Source organism: Gekko japonicus, unplaced genomic scaffold (genome assembly GCF_001447785.1).
Source record: "Gekko japonicus isolate JY-2015 unplaced genomic scaffold, Gekko_japonicus_V1.1 scaffold993, whole genome shotgun sequence".
NCBI lineage: Eukaryota > Metazoa > Chordata > Lepidosauria > Squamata > Gekkonidae > Gekko > Gekko japonicus.
Genome location: NW_015168077.1, coordinates 444233 through 461611, shown reverse-complemented (window position 1 = coordinate 461611; position 17379 = coordinate 444233). Strand labels below are relative to the sequence as shown.

General features: G+C 44.5%; 1 protein-coding gene across 1 annotated transcript in view; it reads left to right on the top strand.

The window, feature by feature from the left end:
• Positions 1–17379, top strand: part of AGPAT4 (1-acylglycerol-3-phosphate O-acyltransferase 4) — a 120055-nt gene that overhangs the window by 24463 nt on the left and 78213 nt on the right. Inside the window, 1 exon segment of the mRNA XM_015414654.1 lies at positions 3192–3430. Within this exon segment, the coding sequence (XP_015270140.1) occupies positions 3253–3430 (178 nt within the window). The 5' untranslated portion in view covers positions 3192–3252.

Below are 17379 nucleotides of genomic sequence, written 5' to 3'. Positions count from 1 at the left end.
GTAATAAGGAGTTTCCAGGGTTATTTCGAGGGAAATAAATAGTAATCTGCACAAATGCTCTACTCGGCTTTAATTATTCCTTTTATAAATCCTGTACCAACTGTCACAAGGTGGCATTTTGGACATTTACTTACTAGAAAAGAAAGTATTTTACACTTTTTATTAAATAAAGTAAGAAGCAGATTTTCTGGCATTTATTCAGGAAAGACTGCCAGAAATAGCTGCTGAGCTATAAATGGATATTATGCAGGTGCTTTTGAATATGCTTTTGAAGCAAGTTGTCATGTCCACAGATGGATTTGTTTTCTAGCTATTGTAAATTAAGTGTCCACTGATGCAACCAGCTTTCTAGGCAAAAAAACAGAAACAAACCAAGGTCTTGTATGTACAGTAATTCTGTACATCCCTGTCAATAACAGAAACTGAGTCTAATCATGTTTGCAGCTGAGCCGCCTAGTAATTCAGGAGATGCTTTAAAGTGCCGCTGATTACACTTAGGAGAGGGAAAGTTTTATTCCAAAATGACACCCTCACTCCCTGCTCTTTCATTAGAAATGAAATGACATTTTAAACAATTAGAACAATTGGTTTTCCTTTTAAAATACTCATGGGATACTAATTACATGTTTAGTTTTTCTTAAAAGTGTATTAAACTGTAGATGGAAATAAGTGCCTAACTGAAGAGCAACAGATTTCAAGTCATTCCTCCATTTACTTCAACAGTGTATTGGGTATTGTGTTAAATCCATTACTACTGATTGAACTTAACAAAGTTTTAGCATAAAGCAGTGGATTTCATTAGGGCTCTACTATGTCATCTTTTTCTCAAGATTCCACCATCTTAGGGTACTCAGCAGTTCCTCTTCTTGCTCTCTTAGCAGTGCATACTGTCCATATAGTGAGAACTTCTGTACAGGGTTAGCCCACCCAGGCCAGTCCAGGAATGGGAAGGAACCCTGTACTTTTACAGTACATTAAACAACAAACCATGAGATGGTCTATACCCTCTCTGGTTTCAGAACAACGTGCCACCAGAACCTCTTTTAACTAGTCCTTGCCTTTCCTAAGGGAGAGATTCCAAACCCTTAGTTAGCACCTGGGATTTAACACAATAGCAACTCTATCCAGAGGTGCACACTTTACTCTCCAATAGTAGCGTATATGGTGAGGGTTTAGGCCACAAGATTTAGGCTTGGAATTCAATTACAACATCAAAACCAATTTAGCAATCAGGAGGATCTTTATTCAGTACAGAGCACAGCAACAGACTATAAAAGATTACAAAAATAACAAAGGCTAGGGCAATTTGCCTTAACTACACATTAAAGATTCATAGTTACCAAGATCAGGATAGCATCCAAGAGTTCAAGATTGTCCATGGTGATAATCCAGGTAGCACCAAGGGATTTTGAGTAGGAATCCCATCTCTGCACAACATGTGCTCCAAGTCACAAAGCAACTCTTTGTCTCTCAAGAGGCAGCATTTCCAGGTGTCATAAAACAGGCAACGACAAGAGAAGGAAGTGAGAGCTAAGAGAACAAGAGCAAGAGAGAGCTCATTCCCATAGGAATCAAACAATTATAGTCCAATTCCAGTCACAAATTAGATGTGGCTATTAGCCAATTGCGAGTGGGTATGGGTGTGCCCAATTGTTGGTTGCCATGGTTGCTAACATCAGGTTTGTGGGATTGGCTGGAAGTTTGGAGACCCTGCCTGCAGTCAGCTGACCCAAACTCCAGCTACTTCATTTTGTACGTGACTGGTCGCACGTAGGCCAGAAAGTGTAGCCATGAGGTCTGGTGTTTGGCATGAAAGTGTGAAAGAATGTGGGTTTATGGCATGGCTATTGAGGCCATGTGGCCCCCACCATTTGGCTTGCAACAGGAAACAAGACACAGCATGTTATCAAAAGACATCACTGGAGAAGGCATGTGGATATAGAAAGCAGAAAGCAATTTTTCTATACAACTCCAGAGTTAATAGGAGGGCTCATTCTGTGGGTTGATTTCTAACTAGCATTCTTTGATTTCTTTGCTATTAAGTGCCCATCTCCATATATCTGAATACTGTTTATATAACATATAGAGCTGGTTCACCACTCAGGTGTGGTGACTTAGGGTACCAAAATCAGCAGGGGAATCTTGGGGAGAGAAGGAGAGGAGAAGGTGACAAGCGTGGCTTGTATCTTTCTCCACCTCCCAGCCCACTCTCCTCCAGTGGCCAGCGAAGATATTCCACAGCCATGGACGGGGGGGGGAGAGACATAGAAACCAGTTGTTCTAACTACTTAGAAGCCGAAGATGAGAACTGCCTGTGTAGCTGGAATTTCATTTCAGTTTTCTCAGCATCAGTTATTTCCTAATGCCCCCAAACACAAACCTCTGAGCAGTTTTCAGTACACCTTGTCTGATTAGCAAAAGAAACTGCTGCAGTGAAGAGTACAAGCAAATCTCCTGCTCTGCATCGTGTAGTTCTTCATATTACGGACCCATCCTTTGGATCTTAGCCTTAAAAGGGTAAAGTTTAACCTGGTGTGATACAAGTTTATATGTCCCAAGCTAACAAATGAGACTAGGAGTAGGATTCTAAACTCCGCTTCTGTGATCTGATGTAATTTCTTTGACTTGGGAGAGCCAGCATAGTGTACTGGTTAGAGTGCTAGCCTAGGATCTGGGAGACTATTATTTGAATCCCTACCCTGCCAAGGAAGCTTGCTGAGAAACATTGGACCAGTCACATACTCTCAACCTATGATGTAAGCAGCTTTGAATTCCCATGAAAGGTAGGGTATAAATTAGGGCTGCCAACCTCCAGGTGGTGACTGGAGATCTCCTGCTGTTACAACTGATCTCCAGGTAACAGAGATCAGTTCACCTGGAAGAATAGCTGCTGTGGAAAGTGGACTGTATGGCATTATACCCCACTGAAGTCCCTCCCCTCCCCAAACCCCACCCTCCTCAGGCTCCACCCCCCCCCAAATCTCCAGGTATTTCCCAACCCAGAGTTGCTATGAATGAAAATCTTCAGAATGAAAATTCTTTTCTCCCACTGTCCCTATTTTGCCTGTCTTCCCTTGCCATGGGAATGAAATGGAAATAATTTTATGACCTTTGCTAGAGAAGAAGATTAACTGTAGTATCTAACATTTTAAAAACAAACAGTTTTCTAATAATCTCTCTTCTCTTTGCAGTTACTTTTCAGAATCCCTGGATTACCTTCATTCTGGAAGCTTTGCCTTGCCGCCTTAAACCATGGACATCATTGGGTTTCTGAAGTCTCAGTTCATTTCCCACCTTCTTATCAGTTATATATTTATAGTATCAGGACTTATAATCAACTTCATCCAGCTCTGCACACTAGTTCTCTGGCCATTCAACAAACAACTATTCAGGAAGATCAATTGCAAGCTGGCTTACTGCATTTCTAGCCGTAAGACACTTTTATCTGTCTGTTTAACTAAATGCCTGTTTTTTTTGGGGGGGGGGGAATTCAAATGTGTAAACTATTCCATATTGCAGTTTTGGAATGCTAATACAAAACTTCACAAAAATAATCCTTAAAATAAAGCATAAGAGTGTAATGCACCTTTTTCATTTGATGATTGTAACTCCCATTCCCCCCTCTTTTTTGGAGATAAGGTGTTTTTTCCCCAAAGTAGTATATGGGTGCATTCAGACGTACAGCTAATCCCACCATTATGCCGGCTCAAATTTGATCCCAATCTTTTAAATCCATCCTCGTACGACCAGACATCCCTCGGGGGAATCGCCTTACCGCGTGCTGCTTCCGCTGTGGATCGTCTAGACAGCGTCCACTGAAGGAGGCGCGTGCAGTGGGTTTTTTTTAAAAAAAAAATGTTTTGCGCATAGGCATGATATCGCAGCCTTGTTTATCCACACATGTGCAGAATCAAGATTTTAAAAAAATGGTCTGACATCAGACCATCCTGAACGGGCTCCATTTTTAATTGCACGCTGAAACGATCAGATGGGGGAAAGTCTGTGAGTGGCCCATTGGAACCAAAAATTCCAGATTTAAAGTAGTATCTTTTTAGTATGGCTCTGAGGTGTGGCAAAATGGGATGCTCACGGAAGATGGACATTTCCCAGATGTTGATGTCTGGAGATTACATTTAAATCCATGAGGCAGTCGTGCCTAGCACATATCTAAAGAGCCATCTGAACGCACCCTTTGTGTAGCTGTGATGAAAGTCTATGGTGTTTCACTTGATGCTTAAAAGGTGATTTATTAGCAGAGACACTGGGCATATAGATAGTGGTTTTCAAATTGTGCTCTAGGTAATCCTGGGCTTCCTTGGCAAATTCAGCAGGCAGTCTCAGCAGGGAGATACCTTATCCACCATTAATGACCTTTACCCTGCAGTGTGTAGCATTCTAGGGCATATTGCAGTTTGCCAGAAGTAAAGACCAGGCGTAACAGGCCAGGCTGGTGCCTTGTTCCCACTTTCTGCCCTGCAATTTATGGCAAAAATCAGTGCCCACTGACCTCATAGTGTCTCTACAAAGGCAGGCAGGTAGATATATAGAAACAGTTTGCTGAGGTTAGGAAGTCTTGAAATGTACCAGGATTAGGGTTGTCAGGCAGTTTCTTGGCAATCGGTGGGAGGGTTTGGGAGGGCACAGCATTGTGTGAGATTTTTTTTTTTAATGGAAGTGACAAAGAGTAGCTTTAGGAATCACCAGAAACTATATGGTAAAAGATTTCCATAGAGTTCCTGACGATTCCTAGAACTACCCTTCATCATTTCCAGTAAGCACACAATGCTGCATTTTAAAAAAATATATATTCTTCTGCCACTGCTTGTAGCAGCAGCCAACAACAGGACCTGGGGGTGGGGTCCTAGCAGACCTAACCAAGGTACAGAATATATCACATCTTTAATCGAGGGTGGGCATCCTGTCTTTTTTCATTCTCTGATGGTTCAAAGTATGTCTCCCTTCCCTAAAATAACAGGATCAAGCCCCCAGGGTATTTATATTTTGGGATTGTAAACCAGTTATACCCAGGGATCTTTTTGTAGAAAAAGCCCAGCAGGAACTCATTATCATAATAGGCCACACCCAACAGCAGGAACTCATTAGCATATTGGGCCACACCCCTGACAGCACAGCTCATTAGCACATTAGGCTGCACCCCCATGTTACCAGAAGTGTGGTCATCCAGCCACACCCACCTTTTGCTTGTTATTCTGTTTACCTTGTTTGTTGTCAAAACCCAGGGCCTTTTTTTGTAGCAGGAACTCCTTTGCATGTTAGGCCACACACCCCTAATGTAGCCAATCCTAATGAGTTTCTGCTGTTGGGTGTGGCCTATTATTCTAATGAGTTCCTGCTGGGCGTGGCCAACTTGGGAGCGAGCCGGAACTCCGTTCCTGTGCGTTCCTGCCCAAAAATAGCCCCAGTTATATCATTCTGAGGGAAAAGAAGCATGTCTGAGTTATCAACCCCCCCCCTTCCCAGCATCTGAGATAGAAATGTGAGCAAAAAAAAGGTAAAGAGGCTTGTTATTCTGTGCTGAAGAAGGAAATAATTAGATTCTACAAATCAAAGCATGACTTTTTTATTAAATACCACAAAGGTTAGGATGCAAATAGTACTGGATTCTCCATTTTAAGCCAACACACCCTGTCTGTTTCCTTCATCTTGAGCAACAGTTTCTGCAAACATTCTCACTACTGGCCCAACCGTGATATTTTCCTTGCAAGGATTAGGAGAGTCAGGTAAGATTTACTCAAACCTGAGTAGCACAGGATTCTCTTTAGCATGGAGGGGTTGCAGAATGTGGAAGGTGTAGGTGAGCGATCCACAGGTCTCAATTATACATTCTGTGTTATAAGTTCGAGCCATATATGTAGGTTTTGCATTGAATGAACCAACTATGTACCTATTACTTTGGCTTGAAATCTGAATGCTAATGAAAGATATTGCCAAGTCTATTTTCTCCACTCTCCCGGCAGATCCATAAATCAAGCTGGTCTTGAGTCTAGATCAGAACCTGCTATACTGAATACTCACAGAATGAAACATTTATCTTACTAATAGAAAATATTGGATCAATTCCAATCTCTCCCCAAGTCCTCTGAAACTGATATTCTGTAGAATTAACAGATATTGCTGCACCAGCAAGGCGGGGATATAAACTGAAATTATTGAAATAAATAAATAAATAAATATTTCAAAACATTATTGGTCCACTCAATTACATTCTGTGCTGCTCCCTACATTTTCAAGACCACTATCTTTAGAAACTGAGAGTGATACTTCATTGGAAAGCTGGCAGGAATGAAATAGGGTTTCCAGATTCCATTTTCTCCCCGGTAGGGAGATTTGGGGGCATGCTGGGAGGGGGCAGGGCTGTCCCCATTATGATGACATCACACAGAGTGATATCATCACATCAAGGAAGCAAATAAATTAAACTAAAACATAATTAAAATAAAATTTTTAAAAAGGAAGCAGCGCCTCACACACATACCCCCCCACTTTCCCCCAACCATTTAAAGGGAAACTTTGCCCCTTGCAGGGCAGAAGTGGAGGGCTGCTGTTTCAAAAGAGCAGGCGCCACATGCACCTGCCCTGCAGGTGGCAAGTTTGTTGCTTCCAGGGCAGGGTTAAGTGGCCCCTGTGTAAAACGAGCCTGCCATGGAAATGGTGAGTTTGCCACTTGCAGGGCAGGCTCAGGCAGCCCCTTGCTTCTGCTTGGAGGGCAAGTGCGCATGTCCCCCACTCTTTTTAAACGGGGCTGTGGGGAAGCAGGAAAAATCGGGGGATCCCCCACCCCCTCCTGGAGCCTGGCATCCCTAGAATGAAAATATTTGTATACGTTTTGAAACTTGCTACGGGCAGGACTGTTAAATCAGATGTTATCAGAGGTAATTTCAGGGGGATTGCGGGGGATTGCAGTTCCCCCGGGTGAGGTACGGGGGCGGGGCACATGACGAAGCCCCGCCCCCTGCTTCCGGCTGCCCCGCTTCCGGCCCTCATTCAGCCAGGAGGAGGCAGGAAAAGAGGGAGGGTAAGTTGCTTCCTCCCTGCCTCTCCCCACCCCTGCCTGCCTGGGGCCAGGGAGGGCCTTGGCAGGGCTTCCTTGCACTCCCGCCGGCCTTGCAGGTCCACCACCGGGCCCCTCATGGGGCTCGGCAGTGGAGCTGCAAGGCTGGCGGCGGCGGCCGGGACCGTTGGGACCGGGGTGTGTGGCCTTATGACACACTTCCGGTGATGTCAGGGGGTGTGGCCTTATGACACACTTCCGGTGATGTCAGGGGGTGTGGCCTTATGACACACTTCCGGTGATGTCAGGGGGTGTGGCATATGCTAATGAGTTATGCTAATGAGTTCCCCTAGCTCTTTTTCTACAAAACAACCCCTGGATGTTATTAATGTATCCCTCTTGTAACCCCTGCTCTATCTTTCTTCCTCCATACCACTCTGCTTTTCTCCTTCAGTATGGAGGTCCCAAGACTGCCCAACAACAGACTACAGTCTCCCTAATGGGACAAACTTGTAAATATAAACAATGAAATAACTTGCAAAACAGCTATTAAAGCATAATGATATGCTATGCTAGGGTGGTTTTACTGGGAGCCAGGAGATGAGAGCATCTCTTTGTGTCTGTGTTCTCTCTTCCCCTCCCGTTGGTGGACTTGCCAGACTGTAAAGCAAAATAATAGATTTGCACTATAACTAGCATGTCCCCGGGGCTCAGGCCTCGCCGCTTGAGCGGGGGGGTGGGGAAGGAGATTGGCAAGGCCACTCAGGCGTCGCTGCTGGAGCCTGAGGGAGGGGGGTGAAGGAGCCTGGGGGAGGGAGGGTGGCTGGCAGCCACTCAGGCCACGCCGCTGGTGTCCGGGGATGGGGGGGAGGCTTACCGGCTGCTGCTGCTGCTTCCTCCTCCTCCTGCTCTGCGTGGAGCTCTTCTCTCCCCCCCCCCGCGAGTATCGCGGGTCACCTTTCTTGTATTTATATAAAGGCTTCAAATTGCTTTCATGTAAACCGGTCCTCACTCATATTGCTGAATGCTAATATAGTAGTAGTCGTTGTAATGAAGTCTCTTGTTACAAAGTTCAGTGCTGGTACTCATAAGCGAGGCCAAGTGTTCCTAAACAGTGGCACCAGCAGATGTTAGTACAGAGATGTGATGTAGGACCACTTTTCTTGGAACACCTTATGCCCTGTGAACAGGTGCCTCCATTTTGCTGGACTTTTAGGGGGCATTTGAATACAGGTTTAAAAAGAGGCAATTATTTACTGGTAGTGGCTGCCTTCTGCCTTGCTAGGTGCAGCATGACTCTTCCCATTTCCTCAGAGAGAGATTATATAATATATAGGGAGGGGGAGTGAGTGAGATGAGACAAGATGGGCTCCAGAGGCAAACTAACTGATGCAGTAGCCAAATCACTCGCTCACAGCTTTAATGCCAGTGGCTCACAAAGTAGAAATTTGCTCACAAGACTCCACAGCTTAGAGGGAACATTGGTAGGCAATTCCAGGGAGAAAAAACAGCTATAAACCAAGACCAGCTATATTAAACAGCTATAAACCAAGACCAGCTATATTAAACAGCTATAAACCAAGCATTGGGGCAGATGACCACATTGCTACGGAAAATACACAGATGCCAAGCCCCATCAGGGGCCCGGCGGTGGACCTGCAAGGCCAGCGGGAGTGTGAGGAAGCCCCGCGAAGGCCCCTCAGCCCCCAACGGTCTCGGCTGCCGGCCTTGCGGCTCCACTGCCGGGAGTGCGGAGAAGCCCTGCCAAGCCCCCCCGCCCCCAACGGTCCCAGCTGCCGCCGCTGCCGGCCTTGCGGCTCCACTGCCAAGCCCCATGAGGGGCCCGGCGGTGGACCTGCAAGGCCAGCAGGAGTTCGAGGAAGCCCCACCAAGGCCCTCCCTGGCCCCAGGCAGGCAGGGTGGGGAGAGGCAGGGAGGAAGCAACTTACCCTCCCTCTTCTCCTGCCTCCTCCTGGCTGAATGAGGGCCAGAAGTGGGGCCGCCGGAAGCAGGGGGCGGGGCTTCATCGTGTGCCCCACCCCCACACCTCACCCGGGGGAACGGCGATCCCCCGCAATCCCACCCGAATTGACCTCTGGGGAAGGCTATACTTTAACAGTCTTGAAGAGTGTGGTCCATGGAGGCAGCAGTAAAACGATCAGGATTTCACAGAGCAAAGAAGAGAGGACTCAAGTGGATTTGGGAGTGTGAGGTATGGTGCTGAGAACACACACACACTCTGCTATGGAGTGGGTTGCCATACTTAGGGCACGATCACACGCACAATTAGCTATGCCATAGGTGTGAAAGCTGGGTGGATTTTAAGGGCGCGATCCATTGCCAACATCTGCCAAGCGTCCTGCTTCTGTTGGCAACCTGTTTTGCTCCGCTGCAGAAGCAGAGTAAAAAGACACCAGGGAAAACCCAGTAGCAAATGGGTTTGCTACAGGCCAGGAACGGACTTTTTCCAGTGTGATCGTGCCAGCGCACTTCCATGGCATTGGGATGTTCTGATCAGTCCATCCTGACTCCATGTCGGTTTTTTCCCGATTTTGGTATGTGCATCATCGCACACTGCATAGGGAGCACTTGGTGCAGAGATGCAAATCATCGATCCCTCGTTGAAGCACACCGGAAATACACAGCCAACCCTCCCCCGACTCACCCACGGTTGCATCTGATTACACAGTGGCGGGCTGATCACAAAGTGGCGGGTGTGGATGAGGTTAATCCAAGGTGAGGAGATAGTTTTCTTGGGAGACCCATTATCCTGTGTTTTGTATGTTTCTAGGATGGGGAGAAGGTCATTAGCTAGCCAATCGTTCTTTCTCACACTTCTAAACTATATGTCCAGACTTGTCTCTTGCTGGCATCCATTTTGTGTCATTTTTGGCCTGGCAGTGTATTGCATTTATGATATTTCAGATGATATAGTAGAAAGGGTGTTAATGATTAGCTAGTTATAAACTGTCCCTCAGTGAGAGGAGGGGTCTGACTGTTAACAGTAGGCTTGCTATATTGTTCAAAAATATGGCAACAGCCGAGATGTTACTGGCTTCCAGATAGTATAGCATTTGGAAACATTATTGGAGAGAGTTTATGCTTTCCATTTTTTTCCCAATTGATGTGTCTCTCATGTTACAAACAGTATTTAGATTGCAAAGGAGACTACAGTCCAGAATCTGACATGACAAACTATCTCTTAATGAGGCGATAAACTGCCATAAGGACTAAATTGCTTTCAAGCCGCAGAGGTGAAGAAAATTGAGATGTTCCTTTCTTTTGTAATGGAGCAAAATGAGAAATTGTCATCAGGTCAGAGTAGCAGCCTCTTGTATGATTTATAACTGGGAATAAGTGAAAAGAGCCTGCTGAAATGGACACTAGACTTCCTGAAATGTTACTTGGAGCTTTACTTGCAACATCTCTCTTTCTAGCCATGGGTTTTCAACAGTGTTTATTCACAGCAGTATTTTCCCCTAATTTTTTAAAGCTAGAATTTCTTTTAGTCCTCTATGTAATTGAAAGGAATGATTGAGGGCCTTGCAGCATTCGAGTAGATAAAGAGACCAGTTTCCTTGGGGCCCCGTTTCGTTAGCTTAATGAACAATGTGTAAACTGTATGCAAATCATCAGATTCAGAAATCTAGGATACGACAACTTGGTTGCCTTGGGAATATAGCTCACTCCCATCTGTGCTGAACAGCAGGAGAGACTTGATCAGATTCCACACTCAGTCGGATGGTCTTTACACATTCTTTTAGCCACATGGGAACCATATATTTACAAGTCACTCCTGTAGTGCTGTGAGGTTATTTAAATGATCCAATCACATAGGCATTCTTTGGGTCTTTTCCATGAAGTTGGCACACTGTGCCTTAGAAGGTACAAGATTTTTTCCTCTCCCTGGTCCTCAGTTGCATGAACTTCCTTTCTCAGTGCTTATGCAATATCCAAGTTTGTTATAAGTGGTGACAGACACTCCTAGAGATATGTTCAAGGTAGTTTGAGTGTTTTCTTCATAGATCAGCTTATGAAACAAAAGGCCACAGCTGATGTTGTGCAGTCTCCTTCCTATCCACAGTGAAGAGAGCTGGAGATGCTCATGCTCCGCTCCATCCCCTGTTGGGAATGAATCTAGGGCTGCCAGCTCTGGGTTGGGAAATACCCGGAGATATTGGGGGTGGAGCGTGAGGAGGGCAGGGTTTGGGGACGGGAGGGACTTCAGTGGGGTATCCATAGAGTCCCAAAGCAGCCATTTTCTCCAGATGAACTGATCTCTGCCACCTGGAGATCAATTGTAATAGCAGGAGATCTCCAGCCATCATGTGGAGGTTGGCAACCCGAAGTGAGTCCCCACCCCTCTTGCCATAGTTGTGGTATTTGTGACCTAGGTTGCTGAATAATACTTGCTGTCACACGCACCAGTTGGAGCGGAGGGGAAGCGAGGCTATTATCTCAGGAGGAATTTGACATGCAGTTGCGAGATCACACATCCCTTTTGTAGCTGTGGGTGCAGCCCGGTCACTGTGTGGCCATTTGTTTCCCATGTGCATAAACGAGGAATCACACCTCCACACTGAGGGCCCCCTATGGACTATGTGATGATGAGCATACTGTGAAGAAGGGGGGGGGAAACGGCACCGAGTCGGGATGGCCTGATCAGACCATCCCGATGGCATGAGAGCCTGCTTGCGCAATCAGACAGGGGAAAGTCCATCCGTGGCCCTTCGGAACCCGTTTAGTGCCGGACTTTCTCTGGTGTCTTTTTACTCTGCTTCCCAATGACTGCGGGACGCTTCCCAGATGCTGCTGTCTGATTGCTCCCTTTAGTTCTGTCAGGCATTCACAGCTATGTCGGATCTAAAGACGCATGTGATTGCAGCCAATGAGGATCTAAAACTTCCTGGTTGGACTAGAGTCCTGTTTAGCATATAGTTACTTCTTCCCGTACCTTCTTTCAATTTTAACTACCATTAAAGAATTTCCCCCTGTTACTGAAGAACCACAAAGCAATCTTGTAGTGTTCGGGTAGTTGAAATTCCCCTTCTTTAAAATCTTGTAGTTCTTTAAAAAGGCAGGCTGGAGTTGTAGACTTATTGTAGACTATGCAGGGGAGTGACATGTCTACTCCACAAGCTGCTTTGATCATAGGTACACTTAGAACTCAAAGGAAACCAGAGAACAACAGCACTTACTTCGTGTAAACAAATGCTTGGGGTGGGGAGGTGAGCTGTCTTGGCTCCTAATCTTCTTCATAAATAAATTAAGGTAACGCTAATAACTGTTCTTTTGTGTTTCAAAGGGATGTTGTTACACGTCTGGGTAAAATTACACTGTACAAATTATGACTTGTGAATTACTTTTTAGAGAGCTGATGTAACATCAGTTTCCAGTGGCTATAGAATTGGCTTAGATAAAACCAGAATATTAGAGAAGAAGAAATCAAGCTCTCGTGTTTGTATGTCTTTTTATCCTTGTCTTTAGGCAAAGGACTGGTTTGAAAAAAATTACATTAGAAGGTTAAGAAATCCAACCCCTAAACGGAACAACAGTTGGGAAGAATAGCCATCGGCAAACGTGAAACACTGGAAATAATTGTTTCAGGCATTTGACTGTCTAAGCATGGACGATCTGATGTTACTAGGATTAGAATTTGACACATTTTCCCTGTGTATCTGTAGTATGAAACGCAGACTAATTTACTTGGGAGTAAAAAAAAATGGACTGGTACCATTGCTCTTGATCATAAGTGATCTGGTACTGAGAATGAGCAGTATCAGAGGCAATACGTAGAGGATGCCATATTATTTGGGCTGGTAAAATCCTGGAGATGAATTTGAATACACAGTGGAATAAGAGCTCTGGAGGGTTCAATGTTAGCAAAGTGCATCATTGTTCAGAGGCAGTGTACTTCTCAATACCAGATGGAGACTATGACGTGGAGTGGATGCTGCCGTTTTCCTCTCTGCTTGTAGGCTTCTCAGTACTATGTGGTGGGCTCTTGTGGGAAATGAGATGTTGAACTAAATAGATTCTCAGTCTGATCAAGCAAGGTCTTTGCTCTAGGGTGTCCAAGTAGCAGCTATGATCAGGAGTGTCTTTTGTTACTGAAGCGGACATGCCACCTATGATTTTTATGGGCCCAATTCAAAGCACCTTTGAAACCTTGTATGGCTTAGAATCTTCAAGGACTACCTTCACCACCATGATTCTATCCATGTACAAAGATGATTTGAAGAAATCCTACTCATGGTTGCGTTGTCTTCTTAGGTTAAGGAAACAGCTGAAGAATATGCCCTTGCATATGGATTAGAGTCCTCTTAGAGCATCATCTATCACTGTGGGGTTTTTTAATACTGAAAACCATTTGATTTCAGTAAAACATCTAATGAATTATTTCCTCTACATTCCTTTACTGCTATGTGCTGCTTTGCTTGGTGTCCCCCACTCCCATCCCCACAGTGTTCTGGTATTTTTGGTGTTTTAGTATTTAGAATCATAGAGTTGGAAGGGAACTCCAGGGTCATCTAGTCCAACCCCCTGAACAATGCAGGAAATTCACAGATACCTCTCCCCCATGTCCCCAGTAACCCCTGCTCTATGCCCAGAAGAGGGGGAGGGGTCCTTCCAGGATCCCTGGACAAATTGGCCTGGAGAAAATTGCTACCTGACCCCAAAGTAGTGATCGGCATTTCCATGGGCATGTAAGAAAGGGCCACAAAAACTAAGCACTGATGCAACCCTCCCCCCCATGAACAACTAAATTGCTGGGCACAATCACAAGCTATAGAGGAAAGCAACACAGATTTCCAACTAGTATAGGCTTTTCCATTTTTCCTTACTGCATGTTCTGAAAGAGCTAGTCCTTTATTTAATTGGCTAGTTGTCAGTTTCCACCTATCCCTTTTTGTTAATAATATTGCTAACTCTACAAAGGCTTTTTCCAAGGAGCTGCATTAACTAATGATAATTAAGCTAAAAACAAAATTCAGATGGGTCTTGGGAAGGAAATCTTAGAAACACATCTACTCACAGTAGAAAATCCATGCTGAACTTCTGCTTCCTTTCCTGTGGAAGGTATTAAGCCTGAGTGTAGCCAGAAGTGCAAGACCAAAGGACACTTGGCCCTTGTCTCTACTCATAGCTTGTGATCTTGAGCAAGCAAGGCCAACCCTAGCATATGTTTAAATAGCACTCTTGCGCTGTCCTTTAATAATACCAGCAGCAAATGAGCCCCTGCTACAGCAATAGCAAGTGGTGCAGGTCCATACACCCCATTCCCAAGCAACTTTTTACTACCAGTGTCCCCACCCCTGCTCCCACCCACTTTCCCGCATTTTGTTGTTGTTGTTCAGTTGCACAGTCGAGTCCGACTCTTCGCGACCCCATGGATCATCTCCCGCCAGGCCCTCCTGCTTTCCGCTGTCCTCTGAAGTTGGCTCAATTTCATGTTCGTTGCATCTATGACACTGTCTAACCATCTCATCCTTTGCCGTCCCCGTCTTCTTTGACCTTCAATCTTTCCCAGCATCAGGGTCTTCTCCAGTGAGTGCTCCCTTCTCATTTCGTGGCCAAAGTATTTGAGCTTCAGTTTCATTATCTGGCCTTCCAGGGAACAGTCAGGGTTGATTTCTTTTTAGACTGACTGATTTGATCTTCTTGCAGTCCAAGGGACTCTCAAGAGTCTTCTCCAGCACCATAGTTCAAAAGAATCTATTCTTCAGCACTCGGCCTTCCTTATAGTCCAATTCTCGCAGCCATACATGACTACTGGGAATACCATTGCTTTGACCATGCGGACTTTTGTTGGCAGGGTGATGTCTCTACTTTTTATCATGCTGTTTAGGTTCACCATTGCTTTCCTCCCAAGGAGCAGGAGTCTTTTAATTTCATGGCTGCAGTCACAGTCTGCGGTGATCTGGGATCCCAGGAACGTGAAGTCTGTCACTACTTCCATGACTTCCCCTTCTATTTGCCAAGGAGTGATGGGGCCGGATGCCATGATCTTAGTTTTTTTTATGTTGAGCTTCAAGCCCACTTTTGCGCTCTCCTCTTTTACCCTGAGCAAGAGGCTCTTTAGGTCCTCTTCACTTTCTTCCATTAGAGTGGTATCGTCTGCATATCTGAGGTTGTTGATCTTTTTCCCAGCAATCTTAATTCCCGCTTGTGATTCATCTAGGCCAGCATTTTGCATGATGTACTCTGCATATATATTAAATAAGCAAGGTGACAATATACATCCTTGTCGTACTCCTTTTCCTATGCTGAACCAATCAGTTGTTCCATATCCGGTTCTAACTGTCGCTTCTTGACCCTTATACAGGTTTCTCAGGAGACATGTGAGGTGGTCTGGTACTCCCATTTATCAGGAGCATTATGATACTGGCTGATTTGTTTTCAATTCCCTTCCTAATAATCCCCAGCATAGTATTGGCCTTTTTTATCGCAGTCGCACACTGTCTCGACATTTTCAGTGACTTATCTACTACGACTCCAAGATCTCTCTCTTGGTTAGTCTCTGCCAGTTCGGACCCCATCAACGTGTATTTATAGTTAGGATTTTTAGCTCCAATGTGCATCACTTTGCACTTGGCCACATTGAACCCCATTTGCCACCATCACAACATCTCTGATGGCCTGAGCTTCTGTGTTCCCACCCCCAGGTCACCCTAGATGCATCAAGGATACACTCACACTTCCTTCTATAATCTGGGTGTCTTTCTTGGGAAGGAGACACACTAGTAGAGTGAGAGCTATAACAATGTTGGACAAGATGACAGAAAGTTGATTTTAAGTCTGAAGGATTTTTGGGAACCTAATTTTGTTTGTTTTTAAATCTAGCTAACTACATTGAAATGGAATTTCGAATTCTAATGTATTCACTAAAATACTTCATTTTGCTTCTAGGGATAGATTGCTTTTTAGGTCAGAAACTCCAGTTCTGATGGAGTTAACTTAGTAAGGAGAAAGTTTTATCCCCTCTCTGGGTCAGAGAGAATGTATTATCGATTGCCTTGTCATGGCAACATGTCATGGGTTTCCATTTAAGAAAATAATCTAATCTGACACCAGATTAGTTTGAAACATTTTTTTCTTCTTCCTGGAACTATAAATGGGAATGCGGGGGGACACATGACTACTGCAGAGTTAGCAAATGTTGAGACTGCATTGCATTTTAATTTTTTTCTGTGATTTTTTTCAAATATGAGAAGTCCAGACAATTCAGAATTGGGGACACCCAATTCCACTAATACGTCAAGATAGGATGACACACCAAGTGGATGAAACAAGTTTACTTACACAGTTTTAAAAGATATACTTCTCTTTTGTTTGTGTGAAGTGGTCCAGCAATTCATTCCCTAGTGGTAAAGCTCTTACTAGTAGATGGTGAAGAATTTACTTAACCCCTCTGAAGAAGTTGGGTTGTGTGGCAGTGATTCTAGGCCCTGGACTAGAGTCTATAAAAGTGAAGGAGTCCTGAGAATTGGGTAGGGTTGCCAAATGGTACTCACCTTACTGTGTAAGTAAACTTGTTTCATCCACTTGGTGTGTCATCCTATCTTGACAAATTTGGTAGAGCTAGTGTGAGGCCAGATAAATCTGTTTAGGATTGTACTGTGACAGTATCAAGTACAGTCACACCTTTATAAGCCTATTAAATTTAATGGGTTAAGACGGGTGTAAATCTGTTTGTGTGCTGTTATCTGATTAACCCAGCATTAGATTATGAATACATGCCCTGGTAACAACATTTTAACTGTGTATTGCATAACCTTTGAACCACTATCTGAAATCAAGTAATCAGTGCTACTCACTAAACATATCTTATGCTTACACACAGATTGAGTTTCCTTCTGTGAACATATTCTTGCATGTCATCAGAAAGCTGCTGCCTATACTGTAACATATCTCTCTGATAGAAATTCATTAAGGTTAAGTAGTGGCTAAGGTTCTCCTTAACTAAAAAATCCAGGAGCCTCTCCACATTCTATGCCTTTCTACCTGTTCCAGGTTTCTAGTCCTTATGGCGTTAAGACACAACCTCTCAATGCTTCTCATGGACAGAAAGATCCAAAATGGTGAGATAGTCATGCTGCCTTCTTGTAGACTTTGTGAATGAATTGTATGGATTGGTGGTATGGATCTAGGCCTTGGTCTATCAAGTGCCCATTCCTGTGTTGATTCCGGTAACAAGCTGGAGCTTCTGGTGATGAGGGAGTGAAATGTCTGTACTAAGAAGTGCTGTCAAGACTGTTTCATGTTTTACAGTGTGTATATCGGCTAGAAATAAATTTAGAATAACTTAGTCCTTACTGAGATATCAGAGTAGCTTATGTTAACAATTAATGAAAGTATCAGCAGAA